We start from the raw sequence: 22,500 nt of genomic DNA on the forward strand, positions 1-22,500 counted from the left end.
TAATATATAGTCTATTTATTAGTTTTCTACATGCTAGGTCACTGGTAGTAAATATTTCTAAAATTTTTCTTACCCTGATATTTATCATATATACAGGGTGGACCAAAAGGATCTGACACATTTGGGGGCTTAAAAGCCCAAAATAAGAAATAATGAAAAGAAAAATTTGTACATACCAATACATCAAATGCCTCAAAGGGGTCACTAGACCTTATTTTTAATGTTGTCTCACTATTACACACTTGCTTTTGAACAGATATACAGATGGACAGACAAACGGACAGACATGCAGGCAGATGGACAAACAGACAGATCGAAGAAGGGCACCTACCTTCTCTTCCTCGTGACGGAGACCCTCCAGTGGTAACTAGTCCTTCGACACAGCCCCGACCCGAACACTAACGATAGCAGTTGCTAGCCCAAGCCCTTAGCGACGTTCGCATACGTCTTGTCACCTGCATGACCTACGTTGGAAAAGGCCCAATTGACCGCTGCCTGCGCACGCCTCACAGCTGCCCCCATCCGGTTGCCCCAGCTTCCGGTCAACGCACCCAGCTGCTGACGTCATCCCACAGTTTCACTATTACACACTTGCTTTTGAACGGACATACAGATGGACGGACAAATGGACAGACATGCAGGCAGATGGACAAACAGACAGATCGAGGCACCAAAACCCCACCAAAGAAATATCTTTTGAGCTTACCTGTTGAAACTTCCAAAAATAACTGAAAAGCCGCTAGGACTGCAAACAGCACAGGTGAACTCATTTTCGTCCTCTTCGCGGCTGAAGTCAAACTGCTGTGAGCAGTGACCATCCCTGTCATAAGCGACGATTTTCTTATCACAGCCCCCGACTATGATTCCATGGCTGGTGTAGGCCAGCGCGTACGGGGCTGAAGAATGATGACACAGCAAACCCTGCAAATAATTAATAATACACATATATTTTTTGGGTACCTATAGCAAGACATCAGTTTCTGCCTCTCTGTTTCTCCTGTGTCCTTATATTTGCGAAGGGGAGATATCATATTTTGTGAAATTTGATTTAGTATTTCTAAATTGAATTTTTCCCTGTAAGTTTGGAATAATATTCCCTCATATTATATATATATATATATATATATACATTAAATCTCTGAACGAGATATAAACAGTAACCGCTCGACAACGTAAGGTGTACTAGCCATCTGAATGTGGCTAGCCACTGGGGGTGGGGTGTTACTGATGCTTTTAGCCCCAGGCGATCAACGTCACCAGATGGACTTTAGACACAATCTCAGTGCCCTTGTGTTATTTGCGAAGGGAGGTCATCCTCCCTCGAAAACCTAAGTACTACATACAGACTATAGTTTCAAGACGAGAGGCAATTACCTTGAAACTATAGTCCGTATGTAGTACTTAGGTTTTCGAGGGAGGATGACCTCCCTTTGCAAATAACACAAGGGCACTGAGATTGTGTCTAAAGTCCATCTGGTGACGTTGATCGCCTGGGGCTAAAAGCATCAGTAACACCCCACCCCCAGTGGCTAGCCACATTCAGATGGCTAGTACACCTTACGTTATATATATATTATTTTCTTTATTAGGGAATAAAAACTCCGGTGTCACAGGGATTCAAATAAAATGAATTATTCTCTATAAGGAAATATATGTTATTTAGAGATAGACGTCCCCCTGCAATTCATCAAATCCTAATCTACATCACACCAGATATTAAGAGAGGGGTTTACTTACCCGTGTCTCGCCAGAACCATCATCCTCAAATGTGTAGCGCACTATGGAACAATCAGCATGGCCAGATATGAATGCTTTCCCAGACGGACTTCATGCGAGAGGAATAAAAAACAACAACAACAATAATAACGATGACGATGATGATGATGATAATAATAATAATAATGGGATACAGGAAGTATTCTGCTCAATACTACAGTATTGTCAGTTGTTTGACCACAACCAGTTGAGCATGTCCCTTAGTGGCTGACGATATGTGCATCTCTGATCATGAGCAGAAGTTGAGGAGTATCATAGCCATGGGTTGAAAGGAAATCTTTGGGATTTAATCATGAGCAGAAGTAGTGGGGGAGCATCATAGCCATGGGTTGAAAGGAAATCTTTGGGATTTAATCATGAGCAGAATTAGTGGGGGAGCATCATAGCCATGGGTTGAAAGGAAATCTTTGGGATTTAATCATGAGCAAAAGTAGTGGGGGAGCATCATAGCCATGGGTTAAAGGAAATCTTTGGGATTTAATCATGAGCAGAAGTAGTGGGGGAGCATCATAGCCATGGTTGAAAGGAAATCTTTGGGATTTAATCATGAGCAGAAGTATTGGGGAGCATCATAGCCATGGGTTGAAAGGAAATCTTTGGGATTTAATCATGAGCAGATTAGTGGGGGCATCATAGCCATGGGTTGAAAGGAAATCTTTGGGATTTAATCATGAGCAAAAGTAGTGGGGGAGCATCATAGCCATGGGTTGAAAGGAAATCTTTGGGATTTAATCATGAGCAGAATTAGTGGGGGAGCATCATAGCCATGGGTTGAAAGGAAATCTTTGGGATTTAATCATGAGCAAAAGTAGTGGGGGAGCATCATAGCCATGGGTTGAAAGGAAATCTTTGGGATTTAATCATGAGCAGAATTAGTGGGGGAGCATCATAGCCATGGGTTGAAAGGAAATCTTTGGGATTTAATCATGAGCAAAAGTAGTGGGGGAGCATCATAGCCATGGGTTGAAAGGAAATCTTTGGGATTTAATCATGAGCAAAAGTAGTGGGGGAGCATCATAGCCATGGGTTGAAAGGAAATCTTTGGGATTTAATCATGAGCAGAAGTAGTGGGGGAGCATCATAGCCATGGGTTGAAAGGAAATCTTTGGGATTTAATCATGAGCAGAAGTAGTGGGGGAGCATCATAGCCATGGGTTGAAAGGAAATCTTTGGGATTTAATCATGAGCAAAAGTAGTGGGGGAGCATCATAGCCATGGGTTGAAAGGAAATCTTTGGGATTTAATCATGAGCAGAATTAGTGGGGGAGCATCATAGCCATGGGTTGAAAGAGAAATCTTTGGGATTTTAATCATGAGCAAAGTAGTGTGGGGAGCATCATAGCCTGGGTTGAAAGGAAATCTTTGGGATTTAATCATGAGCAAAGTAGTGGGGGAGCATCATAGCCATGGGTTGAAAGGAAATCTTTGGGATTTAATCATGAGCAGAATTAGTGGGGGAGCATACATAGCCATGGGTTGAAAGGAAATCTTTGGATTTAATCAATGGCAGAAGTGTGGGGGGGGAGCATCATAGCCATGGGTGAAAGGAAATCTTTGGGATTTAATCATGAGCAGAAGTAGTGGGGGAGCATCATAGCCATGGGATGAAAGGAAATCTGGGATTTTAATCATGAGCAGAAGTAGTGGGGGAGCATCATAGCCATGGGTTGAAAGGAAATCTTTGGGATTTAATCATGAGCAGAATTAGGGGGGGGGAGCATCATAGCCATGGGTTGAAAGGAAATCTTGGGATTTAATAATGAGCAGAAGTAGTGGGGGAGCATCATAGCCATGGGTTGAAAGGAAATCTTTGGGATTTAATCATGAGCAGAAGTAGTGGGGAGCACATAGCCATGGGTTGAAAGGAAATCTTTGGGATTTAATCATGAGCAGAAGTAGTAGGGGAGCATATAGCCATGGGTTGAAAGGAAATCTTTGGGATTAATCATGAGCAGAATTAGTGGGGGAGCATCATAGCCATGGGTTGAAAGGAAATCTTTGGGATTTAATCATGAGCAGAAGTAGGGGGGAGCATATAGCCATGGGTTGAAAGGAAATCTTTGGGATTTAATCATGAGCAGAAGTTAGTGTGGGGAGCATCATAGCCATGGGTTGAAAGGAAATCTTTGGGATTTAATCATGAGCAGAAGTAGTGGGGTGAGTATCATAGCCATGGGTTGAAAGGAAATCTTTGGGATTTAATCATGAGCAAATTAGTGGGGGAGCATCATAGCCATGGGTTGAAAGGAAATCTTTGGGAGGATTAATCATGAGCAGAAGTGTGCGGGGGAGAGCATCATAGCCATGGGTTGAAAGGAAATCTTTGGGATTTAATCATGAGCAGAAGTAGTGTGGGGAGCATCATAGCCATGGGTTGAAAGGAATCTTTGGATTTAATCATGGCAGAAGAGTAGTGGGGGAGCATCATAGCCATGGGTTGAAAGGAAATCTTTGGGATTTAATCATAGAGCAGAAGTAGTGGGGGAGCATCATTAGCCATGGTTGAAAGGAAATCTTTGGGATTTAATCATGAGCAGAATTAGGTGGGAGCATCATAGCCATGGGTTGAAAGGAATCTTTGGGATTTAATCATGAGCAGAATTAGTGGGGGAGCAGCATCATAGCCATGGGTTGAAAGAAATCTTTGGGATTAATCATGAGCAGAATTAGTGGGGGAGCATCATAGCATGGGTTGAATGAAAGAAATCTTTGGGATTTAATCATGAGCAGAATTAGTGGTGGGGAGCATCATAGCCATGGGTTGAAAGAAATCTTTGGATTTAATCATGAGCAGAGATTAGTGGGGGAGCATCATAGCCATGGGTGAAGGAAATCTTTGGGATTTAATCATGAGCAGAATTAGTGGGGGAGCATCATAGCCATGGGTTTGAAGAAATCTTTGGGATTTAATCATGAGCAGAAGTAGTGGGGGAGATATCATAGCCATGGTTGAAAGGAAATCTTTGGAGATTTAATCATGAGCAGAATTAGTCGGGGGAGCATCATAGCCATGGGTTGAAAGGAAATCTTTGGGATTTAATCATGAGCAGAAGTAGTGGGGGAGCATCCTAGCCATGGGTTGAAAGGAAATCTTTGGGATTTAATCATGAGCAGAAGTAGTGGGGGGTATCATAGCCATGGTGTTGAAGGAAATCTTTGGATTTAATCATGAGCAGAATTAGTGGGGGAGCATCATAGCCATGTGTTGAGAGGAATTCTTTAAGATTTGAATAATTCACCTCTGGAAACACGGGTGTTTCATTCAACATCCTTAAACAACCCTTATTCAGGGACCTTTTGAGCGGGATGGGCTACTCGACCAGAAGAAAATTCTAACTGGGCCCCACCTGCAAGGTCATGTGCTGTTTATCTTGATAGGGCGGCGAGCTGGCAGAAATGTTAGCACGCCAGGCGAAACGCGTAGCCGTATTTCGTCTGCCGTTATGTTCTGAGTTCAAATCCCGCCGAGGTTGACTTTGCCTTTCATCCTTTCGAGGTCGATAAATTAAGTACCAGTTACACACTGGGGTCGATGTAATCGACTTAATCCCTTTGTCTGTCCTTGTTTGTCCCCTCTGTGTTTAGCCCCTTGTGGGTAGTACAGAAATATATCTTGATAGGAGATCACCATGTCATGCACAAATGGTTGTGATGCATGTGCCTTGTGTACCCTTATCAGACGGGTAGTCACGATGGGTATACTGGGCTTCGTATATTTTACCCCAGTGTCACTTTGATGGCATGCGCTGCTCTCTCACTCAATAATAATAATATGAAGTGGCTGTGTGGTAAGTAGCTTGCTTACCAACCACATGGTTCTGGGTTCAGTCCCACAGCGTGGCATCTTGGGCAAGTGTCTTCTGCTATAGCCTCAGGCTGACCAAAGCCTTGTGGGTGGATTTGGTAGACGGAAACTGAAAGAAGCCTGTCGTATATATGGAAATATATATATATGTGTGTATGTGTGTGCGTTTGTGTGTGTGTGTTTGTCCCCCTAGCAATGCTTGACAACCGATGCTGGTGTGTTTACGTCCCCGTCACTTAGCAGTTCGGCAAAAGAGACCGATAGAATAAGTACTGGGCTTACAAAGAATAAGTCCCGGGGTCGATTTGCTCGACTAAAGGCGGTGCTCCAGCATGGCCGCAGTCAAATGACTGAAACAAATAAAAGAGTAATGACAATAATGAGAAAATATGTGTGGGGAGATGTTGGTAGAGTGTATAGTGTGTGGAATTTGAGACAAAATAAAGGGACACATTGTTACAAAGTGTCCCAAGTTGGCCCAGAGAGAATATAAGAAATGGAGATATGAGCAAATGATTAAATCAGTGGTTTTCAACCAGGGTTCCACGGAACCTTAGGGTTCTGCCAGTTCTGGCAGTGTTTCTACAGCTGGATGCCCTTCCTAACGCCAACCACTCGGTGAGTGTAGTGGGTGCTTTTTACGTGCCACCTGCACAGGTGCCAGGTGGGGTCCGGCATCGGTCACGATCGGTTGGAGTTTTTAACGTGCCAGCGGCACGGAAGCCAGCCAAGGCGGAGCTGGCAACGTTCGGATGGTCTTTTTTTTTTTTTTATGTGCCACTGGCACAGGGGCCAGTCGGGGCGGCGCTGGCATCGGCCACGTTCGGATGTTGCTTTTTATGTGCCATCCTGTATTATATTCCGATATAGTGTATCTTGGACTACAAAAACCAATGTACCATTTCTTAGCATTGTTGTTATTTAGCCCTGGGTCAAATCAGATCGATCAGATCACATGGTCAAAACCATTCCACGGAACCTTAGGGTTCCGCCAGTACAGGGGTTCCGCAAGAAGTTACAAAACTGCTAAAATCGGCAGTAATTTTTAATTCTCCTGTGCAGATATGTGTGCATAAGACTATTAAATTATTGCACAGGGGTTCCTCGAGCCAGTAATGTTTCCTTGGGGTTCCGCTCCAGCAAAAAGTTTGAAAAGCACTGATATATATATATATATTGTATAGTGTTTTAAATATATATATATATATATATATATATAAATAAAATGTGCAATATATGGCTTCATCGAATCCTGTAGAGACTTCTTTTGTCATATATATATATATCAGTGGTTTTCAACCAGGGTTCCGCCAGTATAGTCCAGGGGTTCCGCAAGAAGTTACAAAACTGCTAAAATCGGCAGTAATTTTTAATTCTTCTGTGCAGATATGTGTGCATAAGACTATTAAATTATTGCACAGGGGTTCCTCGAGCCAGTGGAATGTTTCCTTGGGGTTCCACTCCAGCAAAAAGTTTGAAAAGCACTGGATTAAATCATGTGAACACGACCTCACCAACACCTTCCCCACTCCACTACAAGTCATGTGACTCGTGCCATGTGACCACTACTGCACCAGCACTCCACCCCTCATTCTGCTACAAGTCGAGTGACGCATGTCGCGTGACTTACCTGGCAGCCAATGCGACGACGTAGGAGTTGGTCGCGTATATTGTGGAGGACTTGTTGCTCTTCATGTTGGCTGCACGCACCTGGAAGAAAGGTTAGAGAAGGATTGAGAGGCAGAAGGTCGGATGTCAAGGGTCAAAGGTCAAGAGCCGGATGTCAACAGTGAGGTCAAATCTAACACACACACACACACACGAAATGATTTTGAATAACAAGCCAGTAAGGAAGGCCACTAAGTGGTCATACTATGTTTGTCCATCAGAGCAATGAAGACCATCTAGTCGTCCTTACGGATGACAGATATTTAGGACACTGGTTTTGCTTAACCCTTTCGTTGCTGTATTTATTTTGAGATGTCCTGTGTTTCTCTCAATTAATTTTAAATATAACAAAGAATTTAGTAAAATAACTTCGTTATCATTAAGCTAGTGTTAGGAACATAAATTGTGACTAAGGTTTGGTGGAAGATTTTAATTCAAAATTTATGAAAACAAGACATTTGTTCTACAGAGCCAGAGGTGGTTTCAGCCGGATTGGTATCGAAAGGGTTAAAAACACCTCTACATTTGGGCAGATGGACATTAGAAGCAGTTGGAAGGGTGTGGATTGAAGGAAATTTAGGCTATTATTTCTAGCATATACAGTAACCACATTGGAGTCTCCTTCTCTGATTCCTTCTGCTGGTTATTTTTCTTCTTAACCCTTTTGTTACCATATTTCTGTTGTTGAGATGCTATGAATTTCTTTTAATTAATTTTAAATATAACAAAGAAATTAGTAAAATAACTTAGTTATCATTAAGCTAGTGTTAGGAACATACATTGTGACTAAGGTTTGGTGGAAGATTTTAATTCAGAACTTTTGCAAACAAGACATTTGTAGTACAGAGCCAGAGGTAGTTTCAGCCGGATTGGTATCGAAAGGGTTAAGAATTGTTTCTCTATTATATATATTTTAACCCTTTTTTTTACCATATTTCTGTTGAGATGCTCTGTGTTTCTTTCAATTAATTTAAATATAACAAAGAATTTAGTAAAATAACTTTGTTATCATTCAGCTAGTGTTAGGAGCATATATTGTGACTAAGGTTTAGTGGAAGATTTGAATTCAAAATTTATGAAAACAAGACATTTGTACTACCGAGCTAGAGGAAGTTTCAGCCAGATTTCACTGTCCCCAGGACCAGCGTGCCTGGAGTTTTTAAGGTCCAGCCAACATTCAGAATGTGTCTGAGACATCTCTGATGAAAGTGCTCAAGGACCCTTACATGACATTTATAAAGGGTCCATGTCTCACATACATACATACATACATACATTGTTTGCCTGTCAGAGAGGCACAGATCAATAAGTCATCCTTCAAGGATAATTAGATGACTTATGTACAACGCTTCTTGCAGAAGTGTTGTGCACCATCACCTGCAGTTTCATCTATGACACAAATACACACACACACACAGAGGCTTGCATGCATGCACAGACACACGTATACACATGCACACACAAACACACACACACTCACACAAACACACACACTCATACACATTCACACACACTCATACACACACACACAGGCATGCAGGCACAAAGACACACATGCATGCACACAGACACACGTACACACACATGCACACACAAACACACACACACACACACAGAGGCATGCAGGCACAAAGACACACACACTCATACATACACATGCACACACAAACACACACACACACACTTCCACATACATGAATGCGCATGCACACACACACGCAAACACACACATACATGCACACACACACTTCCATATACATACACATGCACACACAAACACACACACACACACTTCCATATACACATACACGCACACACTTCCATATACATACACATGCACACACTAACACACACACACTTCCACATACATGAATGCACATGCACACACACACACACACTTCTATATACATACACATGCACACACAAACACACACACACACACTTCCATATACACATACACGCACACACATACACATACATACAAACACACCCACAACACTGCACACAAGAAGAGAAGCAGAAAGTAGGTCGAAAAAATTTTTACAGAGACACGAATGTATCACACGGGATAGAGAGCTAGTGGCTGAAAAATGGGAACTCACCTTTCCGTCGACCTGACCAAAAATCAAAGCTTGATTGTTCGGCCAAACCATCGCAGTCACGGAACTCTGAAGTACAAACTTGTTGCATATCACTTTCTTATCTCCCCTGCAAAAAAATATAAAAGGGAAAATTAAAAGAAACACACACACACACACACACACACACATACACACACGCACGCACTCACGCACACATTGGCATAGCTAAGAGGGAAGCAAAAGGAGTGACCCCTCAAAATTGGTGCCTTTCCAAAATTTTTTTTTTTAACTCTTTTGTTTGCTTGTCAGAATAAAAGTTGGGACTGGCATGGTTGGAGAATGGATCTTGAATGATGACTAAATGATCTGTGCCTCTCTGACAGGCAAATAATGTGTGTGTGTGTGTGTGTGTGTGTGTGTATGTATGGTTGTATATGTATGTATGTATGTATATGTGTGTGTATGTATATGTGTGTGTATGTATATGTGTATGTATGTATGTATGTATGTATGTATGTATGTAATGTGTGTGTATGTATATGTGTGTGTATGTATATGTGTATGTATGTATGTATGCATGTATGCATGTATGTATGTATGTGAGACATGGACCCTTTATAAATGTCATGTAAGGGTCCTTGAACACTTTCATCAGAGATGTCTCAGACACATTCTGAATGTTGGCTAGACCTTAAAAACTCCTGGGGACAGCTGATATCTTGAGCATTGAGGCAATGGTGCACAAGCACCAATTACTTTGGAGTGGGCACCTTATTAAAGTGAAGGATAGCAGGATCCCTAAGTAGATGCTATATGGGGAACTTTCTTATCTCCCCTGTACAAATATAAAAGGGAAAATTAAAACACATACACACACACACACATATACACACACGCACGCACTCACGCACACATTGGCATAGCTAATAGGGAAGCAAAAAGAGTGACCCTCAAAATTGGTGCCTTTCCAAATTTTTTTTTAACTCTTTAGTTTGCTTGTCAGAATAAAAGTTAGTTCGTTAGTTAATTTTTTGGCTCAAAAAGCAAAAAGCAAGGCCATGTAGGGGGACATGGAGTTATGTACAGGGTGGTGTTCATGTAAAAGAGTTCAGGCCACTTGTGGTCAAGGGAGACTTTGAACCGAGCGGTCGTCGGCATCTTCACCATCTCGTCCGGCAGCTTATTCCACGGATCCGCAACCCAGACGGAGAAAGCCCCTCTCCTTCGATTAAGATGAAATCATCGCAGATAGAGCTTTTCGGAGTGACCCCGCAGCCGACACTCTGGAGCAGGAGTGAAGAACAGCTCTTTCGAGAGGTTACACTTTCCGCTTATGATGTTGTGAGCATGAATGAGATCACCACAGCGTCGTCATTTTTCTAGAGAATAATGGTCAAGCGTCTTCAGCCTTTCTTCATAAGACAAATTCTTGAGACCAAGAACCATACGGGTAGCCAGCTTCTGGACTCTGGGACTGGCATGGTTGGAAAATGGATCTGAATTGACCTAGCAACAAGAATGGCAAGAAAGGGCACGTTTGATAAAGTAATCCTTGCTCCCCTATGCCTGAATATAGTACAGGATGGAATGTCTATGATCATAGACATACTGGATCAAAACCGACCTGGGGTTAAACAGCAACAAAGAAGGACACAGACAATGTACTCCTAGATATACTATGCCTGAATAAAAGACAGGATTGTCACAGCTGGAGCATTTTTGATTATAGGACTGCCGGGTCAGGACTGACCAAGAGTTAAACAGCAACAAGGACACATTAGATGATGTAGTCCTAGATACACTCTGCCTGAATAAAAGACAGGATGGTCACAGCTGGAGCATCTTTGATCATAGGACTGCCGGGTCAGGACAGACCAAGGGTTAAACAGCAAAGGACACATTAGATGATATAGTCCTAGATACACTCTGCCTGAATATAACACAGAATGGAACTTTTATGATCATAGATCTACTGGATCAGGACTGACCTAGGGCTAAACAAGGAAGGACACATTATGTGGTGTAGTCCTTGTTATACTATGTCGGCAATATTCTTTGGTCATACATTGGCCTGCTCAGTCAGACCTGTCCCAGGGCTAAACATAACTACCATCAGCATAACCAGCACTGCAAACCCCACACACACACCAGGATAGGAAGCTAGAGCTGTTGAAATGTAACTCACCACTGAGTTCCAATTTTGTAAACGTAGATGATGTTGTCCGTTTGTCCAATGGCGATCTTTGTGGAGTCTGGCGAGAAGCAAAGACCTTTCACTGTGTAGCTGGTCTTACCATACTGCAATATCAGAATAGAGTGTGAGTGTGAGTGAGGGTGAGTGATGGTATGAGTGAAAGTGTGAGTGAGGGTGAAGGTATGAGTTTGGGCGTCAGTAAGCATGGGAGCGACGGTTTGAGTGTTAGTGAGATGTGTGAGATGTGATTGTGAGTGTGAGTGAAGGTATGAGTGAAGGTGTGAGTGAGGGTGAAGATATGAGTTTTGGTGTGAGTGATGGTTTGAGTGTGAGATGTGATTGTAAGTGATGGTATGAGTGAAGGTGTGAGTGAGGTGAAGGTATGAGTTTTGGTGTGAGTGAGGGTGAAGGTATGAGTTTTGGTGTGAGTGAGGGTGAAGGTATGAGTTTTGGTGTGAGTGAGCATGTGAGTGATGGTTTGAGTGAAAGTGTGACTGAGGGTAAAGGTATGAGTTTGGATGTCAGTAAGAATGTCAGCGATGGTTTGAGTGTTAGTGAGGTGTGTGAGATGTGATTGTGAGTGTGAGTGAAGATATGAGTTTTGGTGTGAGTGATGGTTTGAGTGTGAGATGTGATTGTGAGTGATGGTATGAGTGAAGATGTGAGTGAGGGTGAAGGTATGAGTTTTGGTGTGAGTGAGCATGTGAGTGATGGTTTGAGTGTGGGTGATTTTTGAGTGTGCATGGCACCTTGGGCAAGTGTCTTCTGCTATAGCCTCGGGCCGACTAAAGCCTTGTGAGTGGATTTGGTAGACGGAAACTGAAAGAAGCCCGTCGTATATATGTATATATATATATATATATGTGTGTGTGTGTGTTTGTATGTCTATGTTTGTCCCTCTAGCATTGCTTGACAACCGATGCTGGTGTGTTTATGTCCCCGTTACTTAGCGGTTTGGCAAAAGAGACCGATAGAATAAGTACTGGGCTTACAAAAGAATAAGTCCCGGGGTCGAGTTGTTCGATTAAAGGCGGTGCTCCAGCATGGCCGCAGTCAAATGACTGAAACAGCTGAAATAGCTTACAAACTCTAGAATTTTCTCAATAAAACCAAGAGAAAATGATGTTTTATAAACACATTCTACCAGTATACGAAGTTTAAAAGTGTTTAGTTAACTAGAAATTGTGTTGACAACTGCCGTTCAAACGGAAAAGATCCCATTACATTTCAGACAGATCAGCATTGAGTTACCGATCAGTTTCCATCTACCAAATCCACTCACAAGGCTTTGGTTGGCCTGAGGGTATAGTAGAAAACATTTGCCCAAGGGTGTCATGCAGTAGGACTGAACTCAGAACCATGTGTTTGAGAAGCAAGCTTGTTACCACACAGCTACGCCTGTGCCTATGATAATGATGATGATTTCATATTTTTTCTCTAAGATCATCTTGTCAAATTATGTTCCAAAACGCCATCTTAGTAATGGATAAAGATAGTACGGTTTGCTGTTGTTGTTGTTGTTGTTGTTTTTACATAATACATCATACACCAGGTTCTTAATTATTTTTAGAATTAATTGAATCATATAGGAAGTATATTTCGTTAAAAATATGATGATGAAAGAGTTAAAACAACAAGATCATTAAACCAACAAGACAAGACTATAATTAAATGTCAGAAATGAATTATTGTTTATCTTTCGATAAAAGCAACAGCAACTATTTTGAGATGATGTCAGTAATGGGCTTGCTGGCTGGGTTATCAGAAAGCGGTACATGTACTGTTTCGCTATAAAGTGTCTGTTGATAATCCACTAAGAAAAGCCAACATTGACATCCGCTGAACAAAACCGAAAGATAATTAAATTCTTATTATAAAGATGCTAGTGTAAGTATCTCTAATATAGATATAGGCGCAGGAGTGGCTGTGTGGTAAGTAGCTTGCTAACCAGCCACATGGTTGCGGGTTCAGTCCGACTGCGTGGCATCTTGGGCAAGTGTCTTCTGCTATAGCCTCGGGCCGACCAATGCCTTGTGAGTGGATTTGGTAGACGGAAACTGAAAGAAGCCCATCGTATATATGTATATATATATATATATATATATAGGCGCAGGAGTGGCTGTGTGGTAAGTAGCTTGCTTACCAACCACATGGTTCCGGGTTCAGTCCCACTGCGTGACACCTTGGGCAAGTGTCTTCTACTATAGCCTCGGACCAGGCAAAGCCTTGTGAGTGGATTTGGTAGATGGAAACTGAAAGAAGCCCATCGTATATATGTATATATATATATATATATATATAGGCGCAGGAGTGGCTGTGTGGTAAGTAGCTTGCTTACCAACCACATGGTTCCGGGTTCAGTCCCACTGCGTGACACCTTGGGCAAGTGTCTTCTACTATAGCCTCGGGCCGACCAATGCCTTGTGAGTGGATTTGGTAGACGGAAACTGAAAGAAGCCCGTTTCAGCTTTGGTCGGCCTGAGGCTATAGTAGAAGACACTTGCCCAAGATGCCACACAGTGGGACTGAACCCGGAACCATGTGGTTGGGAGCCAAACTTCTTACCACACAGCTATGCCTAGAGAAAGCTCCACTGAATTATTTTATCCCCTAGGCCCCCCTTTTGTTTTTTCTACAGGTAAATACAAAAAAAATGAGAAGGGAACTCACCTTTGGATCTGCAGGCTTTAAGGAAAATTTATCTCGTTTCTCTCCGGCTTCATCGTACAGCAGAACGACACGGTCCGAGGTGCACACGGCACATTTCACGTTGTTTGCCGACCAACACACAGCGCAGATTTTTGCTGCACCATCCTGCAGGGAGAAGGGCAAGACTGGAATTAGGGACGAGGATGGGGAAAGGTGACTCAAAATGAGTGTACGTAAACAGAAAACACAGACACATACACACACACACATATATATATATATATATATATATACACACACATATACACACATGCATATATATATATATATATATATACACACACATACATATATATATGCACGCACACATACACATATAAATACATATATATATGCACACATATACACACATGCAATATATATACACACATACATGCATATATATATATATATATACACACACACATACATACATGCATATATATACACACACACATACATACATATACACACATGCACATACATACATATATATACACACACATACATACATGCATATATATACACACACACACATACATACATGCATATATATACACACACACATACATGCATATATATACACACACACATGCATATATATATACACATACATACATATTTATATATATATGCACACACATATTCACACGTGCATATATATATCTATATATATATACACACACATATACACACATACATATATACATACATACACACATACATATATACATACATACACACACACATATATATATACACACATATATACACACGCATCACAATCAAATTTGATGACTGGCATCCGTGCTAGTTGAGCGCTAAGAGTACCATACGAGTGAGATCGTTGCCAGAGCAACAAGCTGGCATCCGTGCCGATGGCACGTTAAGAACACCATTCGAGTGTGATCGTTACCTGCGTCGCCTTACTAGCACTTGTGCTGGTGGCACAAAAAATGATTCAAGCGAGGTCGTTGCCAGTGCCTCTGGACTGGCTCCTGTGCTGGTGGCACATAAAAAGCACCTTTCAAGCGTGGTTGATGCCAGTACTACCTGACTGGCCCTCGTGCCGGTGGCACGTAAAAGCACCCACTACACTCTCGGAGTGGTTAGCATTAGGAAGGGCATCCAGCTGTAGAAACTCTGCCAGATCAGATTGGAGTTTGGTGCAGCCATCTGGTTCGCCAGACCTCAGTCAAATCATCCAAACCATGCTAGCATGGAAAGCGGACGTTAAACGATGATGATGATGATATATATATATATATATATATTTATATTATATTGAGGGTACTACTATTCGTAGATACCAACACGCTAAGAGGGACCAATGCGGTCAAAACTACTAAAAATAAACAAAATTTTACCGAATGCAAAACTTCAAAACACATCATTTTAAAAAAGAATTCAGTTACATACCCAATGTTTAATTTATATATATATATATATATATATATATATATATATATATATATATACAATTACTCTTTTACTTGTTCAGTCATTTGACTGCAGCCATGCTGGAGCACTGCTTTAGTCGAGCAAATCGACCCCGGGACTTATTCTTTGTAAACCCAGTACTTATTCTATCGGTCTCTTTTGCCGAACCACTAAGTGACGGGGACGTAAACACACCAGCATCGGTTGTCAAGCAATGCTAGGGGGACAAACACAAACACACACACACATATATATATATATGATGATGATGATGATGATGATATACATATATACGACAGGCTTCTTTCAGTTTCCGTCTACCAAATCCACTCACAAGGCATTGGTCGGCCCGAAGCTATAGTAGAAGACACTTGCCCAAGGTGTCACGCAGTGGGACTGAACCCGGAACCATGTGGTTTGTTAGCAAGCTACTTACCACACAGCCACTGTGCCTATATATGTATATAGATAGATAGATAGATAGAGAGAGAGAGAAATGAAGTTAATTAATGAGGGTAGAAATTGATATTAATTAAAAATCTAAAGACTATAAATTATATTACATATATAAGAGAAATTGCCACCAAGATGGATTCCTAATGTGCTAGAAGACACCAGATCAGCTTACCTCAAAGAATGTATTCTCTATTGTGTGTATATATACATATATATATATGGACACACACTAATACACACAAAATATATATATATATATATATATTTTATATATATATATATATATATATACATATAGAGATAGAATAGGCGCAGGAGTGGCTGTGTGGTAAGTAGCTTGTTTACCAACCACATTGTTCCGGGTTCAGTCCCACTGCATGGCACCTTGGGCAAGTGTCTTCTACTATAGCCTCGGGCCGACCAATGCCTTGTGAGTGGATTTGGTAGACGGAAACTGGAAGAAGCCCGTCGTATATATGTATATATATATGTGTGTGTGTCTGTGTTTGTTCCCCTAGCATTGCTTGACAACCGATGCTGGTGTGTTTACGCCCCCGTCACTTAGCGGTTCGACAAAAGACACCGATAGAATAAGTACTGGGCTTACAAAGAATAAGTCCCGGGGTCGAGTTGCTCGACTAAAGGCGGTGCTCCAGCATGGCCGCAGTCAAATGACTGAAACAAGTAAAAGAGTAAAGAGTATATATATACATATATATATATATATATATATATATATGTATATATATATATATATGTATATATATGTATGTATGTTTATATATGTATGTATGTATATATATGTATGTATGTATATATATGTATGTATATATATGTATGTATGTATATATATGTATGTATGTATATATATGTATGTATGTATATATATGTATGTATGTATATATATGTATGCATGTATGTATATATATGTATGTATATATATATGTATGTATGTATATATATGTATGTATGTATGTATATGTATGTATGTATGTATATGTATGTATGTATATATATGTATGTATGTATATATATGTATGTATGTATATATATGTATGTATGTATATATATGTATGCATGTATGTATATATATGTATGTATATATATATGTATGTATATATATATGTATGTATATATATATATGTATGTATGTATGTATATATATGTATGTATGTATATATATGTATGTATGTATATATAGATAGATAGATAGAATGAAAGAAAGAAAGAAGGGGTTATAGAGAGGAAAAGTGGGACAGACAGTTACATACATACACACACATACCAGTAATTCTCTCGATGAATATATGTAACTATTTGCTGCACGTATCTTCGGGAATTTATTCAAAGCAAAGGAAATTAAGCCTCAAATTTGGTGTGTGGGAGGGGGGGCAGAGGATCACATCGTCTGCGGCGGAATTTGAACTCAGAACGTTAAGAAATACGGGGTAGCATTTTGTCCGACGAGCTGACGACTCTGCTGCCAGCTCATCTCTTTAAAGCAGAATAAATAAAGAAAAAACATCGCCATACTAGAAATAAATGCAACATATAATATTAATTACAAGACAATTAGAACATAAAACTTTACGAAAATTATATGAAAATAAATGAGAATGAACATCACATCAAAAAACATTTTAAAATCATTATAAACATTATGAAAGATATAAAATTCCCTTATTTTTCTGTCAGTCTATCTATATATTTGCACCCCTATTCTTTATCTGTCTCCTAAAGTTGTCATAACTATTTCTTTATTACCCCACAAGGGGCTAAACACAGAGGGGACAAACAAGGACAGACATAGGTATTAAGTCGATTATATCGACCCCCAGTGCGTAACTAGTACTTATTTAATCGACCCCGAAGGGATGAAAGGCAAAGTCGACCTCGGCGGAATTTGAACTCAGAACGTAACGGCAGACGAAATACCTATTTCTTTACTACCCACAAGGGGCTAAACACAGAGGGGACAAACAAGGACAGACATATGTATTAAGTCGATTACATCGACCCCCAGTGCGTAACTAGTACTTATTTAATCGACCCCGAAGGGATGAAATGCAAAGTCGACCTCGGCGGAATTTGAACTAACTTCAGTCTTTACGTCTCCATCTTGAAAATATCCCTAAACTTTCTTCTTCATGTGCTATGGAAGTTATATTTCTTGGTTTTTTTACCTGAGGGGGTAGAATATTCTTGTAATATTTCAATAACATGTCTTCGGGATATCAACTACTAAATATCCGAGTGAAAAATTTTGGTGAATTTCTTTGGCTTGACTCGATTTTTTTCATGCAAACGATTCGATATAAAGAAGGGAAGAATTGGTTGATGATAACAAAATGGACATTAAAACCTTTCACGCGATGTTTGGGTTTATACGTTCCATTGTTATTTTTTTTCCTTTTGGTTGTTATGGCAGCTAGTAACCAACTGTTGGACACACAGACAGACGATAGTCGGAGGCGTGCGTGCTTGCGTGTGTTTGCGTGAGTGAGACTATCTGCTGTGTGTGTGTGTGTGTGTGACTGTTGTGTTTTGTATGTATTTCTGGTTTCTATACCACCCAACCGCTTTGTGTGCGTGCGTGCGTGCGTGTGTGTGTGTGTGTGTGTGTGTTTGTGTATGTGCGTGCCTGTGTGTGGGTATGTGTGTGCGTGCGTGTGTGTGTATGTGTGTGCTTGTGTGTGTGCGTGCGTGTGTGTGTTGTGTGTGCTGTATTTGTGTATGTATGTGTTTATGTGTGCGTGCCTATATTCAAGTCTTTGTGTGTGTGTACAAATACATAAGTACACACACACACACACACACATATATATTATATGTAGAAAAATACAAACTGGGACAAGAACGTAAAACATTTAGAAGACGATATATATATATATATATATATATAACATATATATATATATATATATATTATTCTCTTTTACTCCTTTACTCTTTTACTTGTTTCAGTCATTTGACTGCGGCCATGCTGGAGCACCGCCTTTAATCGAGCAACTCGACCCCGGCGACTTATTCTTTTGTAAGCCCAGTAATATTCTATCGGTCTCTTTTGCCGAAACGCTAAGTAACGGGGAAATAAACACACCAGCATCGGTTGCCAGAAATGAGGGGGACAAACACAGACGCACAAACACACACACACGCATATATATACACATATATTACGACGGGCTTCTTTCGTTTCCGTCTACCAATCCACTCACAAGGCCCGAGTCTATAGTAGAAGACACTTGCCTAAGGTGCCACGCAGTGGGACTGAACCCGGAACCATGTGTTTGGTAAACAAGCTACTTACCACACAGCCACTCCTGTATGTATGTATATATATGTAATACGTTTAAATATATGCGTATGTATATATATATATATATATACTATATATATTATATATATATAATATATATTATATATATATATATACAATTGAGATAGGGGTTGTAAATGCAACCCTCCATGGGATAACATATATCCAATATACTGCTAGTGAAGTACCCAACAAAGTTAATACATAAATGTTAAGAATTGCGATGCAATTAATTCATTTCTGTATTATATGGGCAAAGTAAAATGTTTTACCACAGATTCATAATACAAAATAAGAAAATGGAGAAATACATCGAAATCAAATATCAATTACCAGATAATACTCAATCACATACTTTATTAAACCACCACATAGGAAACTATAAGGTTAAGCATAAAATAGTAGGACAAAACAGTGTACATAAAGGGTGTATCTAAAAGAGTAATGTTATACAATAAGTAGAATATATATAAGAGAATATAAATATAAGTAAATATAAATATAAACATAGACTACATCTTACAGCTGTTTCGGCCATGCAGATAAGTATGTCTCATTTTACTTATATTAGCCATTTATGGTAGGTCAATATGTAGTTATAAATGAGACATTTACAAAAATATCATGTTGTAAATGTCTCATTTATAACTACACACTCGGGCGCGCGCACACACACACATACATACATACACACATTTATAGACACATGTACACATACATTGATAAATCGCAAATTGTTCCCACAAATATAATCATAGCCATTAACGAGCTGGCTCAAACGTTAGCATGCCGGACGAAATGCTTAGCGGTATCTCGTCTGCCGCTACGTTCTGAGTTCAAATTCCGCCGAGGTCGATTTTGCCTTTCATTCTTTCGGGGTCGATAAATTAAGTACCAGTTACACAGTGAGGTCGATATAATCGACTTAATCCCTTTGTCTGTCCTTGCTCGTCTCCTCTGTGTTTAGCCCCTTGTGAGTAGTAAAGAAATAAGTATTTCGTCTGCCGTTGCGTTCTGAGTTCAAATTCCGCCGAGGTCGACTTTGCTTTCATCCTTTCGGGGTCGATTAAATAAGTACTAGTTACGCACTGTGGCCGATACAATCTACTTAATCCGTCTGTCTGTCCTTGTTTGTCCCCTCTGTGTTTAGCCCATTGTGGGTAGTAAAGAAATAGGTATTTCATCTGTCTTTATGTTCCGAGTTCAAATTCCGCCGAGGTCGACTTTGCCTTTCATCCTTTCGCGGTCGATAAATTGAGTACCAGTTACGCACTGGGGTCGATGTAATCAACTTAATCCGTTTGTCTGTTCTTGTTTCTCCCCTCTATCTTTAGCCCCTTGTGGGCAATAAAGAAATAGGTATTTCGTCTGCCGCTACGTTCCACCGAGGTTGACTTTGCCTTTCATCCTTTCGGGGTCGATAAATTAAGCACCAGTTACGCATTGGGGTCGATGTAATCGACTTCATCCCCTTGTCTGTCCTTGTTTGTCCCCTCTATGTTTAGCTCCTTGTGGGCAATAAAGAAATAAGAAACGTCAACCGAAATAAAGGCTTGGCGGTATTTCGTCTGCCGTTACGTTCTCAGTTCAAATTCCGCCAAGGTCGATTTTGCCTTTCATCCTTTCGGGGTCGATACAGTAAGTACCAGTTGCGTACGGTCGATCTAATAGACTGGCCTCCTCCTCCAAAATTAACGTGAACTCACCAACATCGGTTGTCAAGCGATGGTGGGTACAAACACAGGGGACACAAACACATACAAACATACACACACACACACACACACATATATATACATATATATATATATATATATATATATATATATAATATATCAACGGGCTTCTTTCAGTTTCCGTCAACCAAATCCACTCACAAGGTTTTGGTTGGCCCATGGCTATAGTAGAAGACACATGCCCAAGGTACCATGCGATGGGACTGAACCTGGTATCATGTGGTTAGAGCAAGCTACTTACCACGCAGCCACTCCTACATAACATATATATATGTACATGCAATCATACATACATACATTTGATGACTGCCCCCTTGTTATCGAGTATGGCCATTGCACGAAGCTTAACTGTTATTGGTGCTGTGATCCACTCACAAGGTTTTGGTTGGCCCATGGCTATAGTAGAAGACACATGCCCAAGGTACCATGCGATGGGACTGAACCTGGTATCATGTGGTTGGTAAGCAAGCTACTTACCACGCAGCCACTCCTACATAACATATTGTTACGGTTTAGCTGGTGCATTTCCCGGTGACCCACATTGGAAGTATGGTTCCGGCATGTCTAGTAGAAAAGTGACAGTCTTTTGTTTAATGGAGGACTAATGGGTTTTGGAATGACCTGTGACCTTGTGCGGGTGAATTAGGGGTCGCTCTGGACACCCCTTGAATATGTCGTGAGAGAGGATGAGGGGGCAGAGAGGGACAGGCAGAGAGTATGGTAGAGCTGTCAAGAGAGGGTAATAGGCAGCAGGCGATAGAGATAGGCAGTAAGAGAAAAGGGACAGATAGAGAGGGTAATAGGCAGCAGGGATAGAGATAGGCAGTAAGATCAGAGAGCAGATAGAAAGGCTATAAGCAGTAAGGGACAGATTGAGAATAGAGATAGAGTATAAGGCTAAGAGAGCAGTTGGAAAGGGTATGAGCGATATAGACAGAGGGAGATGAGGTAGTGGAAGTCAGGACGAGGAGGTGAGGTTTTGGGCAGTTCGCAGTTGGTCGTCAAGAAGGGCAGTCGCTGGCCGGTCCTCGAAGAAGACATACGGACCTTGGATTTAAGGAGCGAGCGTTGGAATTCTTAGGAGCAAGTTGGATGCGAGAAAGCTTGGCGGCACAGAAGGGAATTAGCAGTATTCAGAGGAATTAGCAGTATTGAGAGGAATGGGACACTGGCAGATTCAATTAGGAATTGAGGTATGTGATTTGTGTATTGAACAGTGAAGAGAACAGTCAAGGACTCTGTCGATGTGGTCGATAAAGGACATTGTGAAGAAGAAGAGTAAAGGACTTGTTGATTGTGATGTTTAGGAAGAGACTTTAAAGAACTGTTGTCTTGGG

At 40.8% G+C, this 22,500-nt stretch overlaps 1 protein-coding gene across 1 annotated transcript in view; it reads right to left on the minus strand.

Moving 5' to 3' along the window:
- The window catches only part of LOC115226812 (intraflagellar transport protein 172 homolog), a 46,651-nt gene extending 28,019 nt beyond the window's left edge, over window positions 1–18,632 (minus strand). The window contains exons 1-7 of the mRNA XM_036515260.1: window positions 18,292–18,632; window positions 14,195–14,338; window positions 11,516–11,628; window positions 9,352–9,457; window positions 7,212–7,291; window positions 1,738–1,825; window positions 707–921 (exon numbers count right to left, since the gene is read on the minus strand). Of these exons, the coding sequence (XP_036371153.1) occupies window positions 707–921; window positions 1,738–1,825; window positions 7,212–7,291; window positions 9,352–9,457; window positions 11,516–11,628; window positions 14,195–14,338; window positions 18,292–18,330 (785 nt within the window). The 5' untranslated portion in view covers window positions 18,331–18,632. The remainder of the gene's footprint in view (window positions 1–706; window positions 922–1,737; window positions 1,826–7,211; window positions 7,292–9,351; window positions 9,458–11,515; window positions 11,629–14,194; window positions 14,339–18,291) is intronic.
- Window positions 18,633–22,500: the final 3,868 nt, after the last annotated feature.

Source organism: Octopus sinensis, linkage group LG30, assembly GCF_006345805.1.
Source record: "Octopus sinensis linkage group LG30, ASM634580v1, whole genome shotgun sequence".
NCBI classification, from domain to species: domain Eukaryota; kingdom Metazoa; phylum Mollusca; class Cephalopoda; order Octopoda; family Octopodidae; genus Octopus; species Octopus sinensis.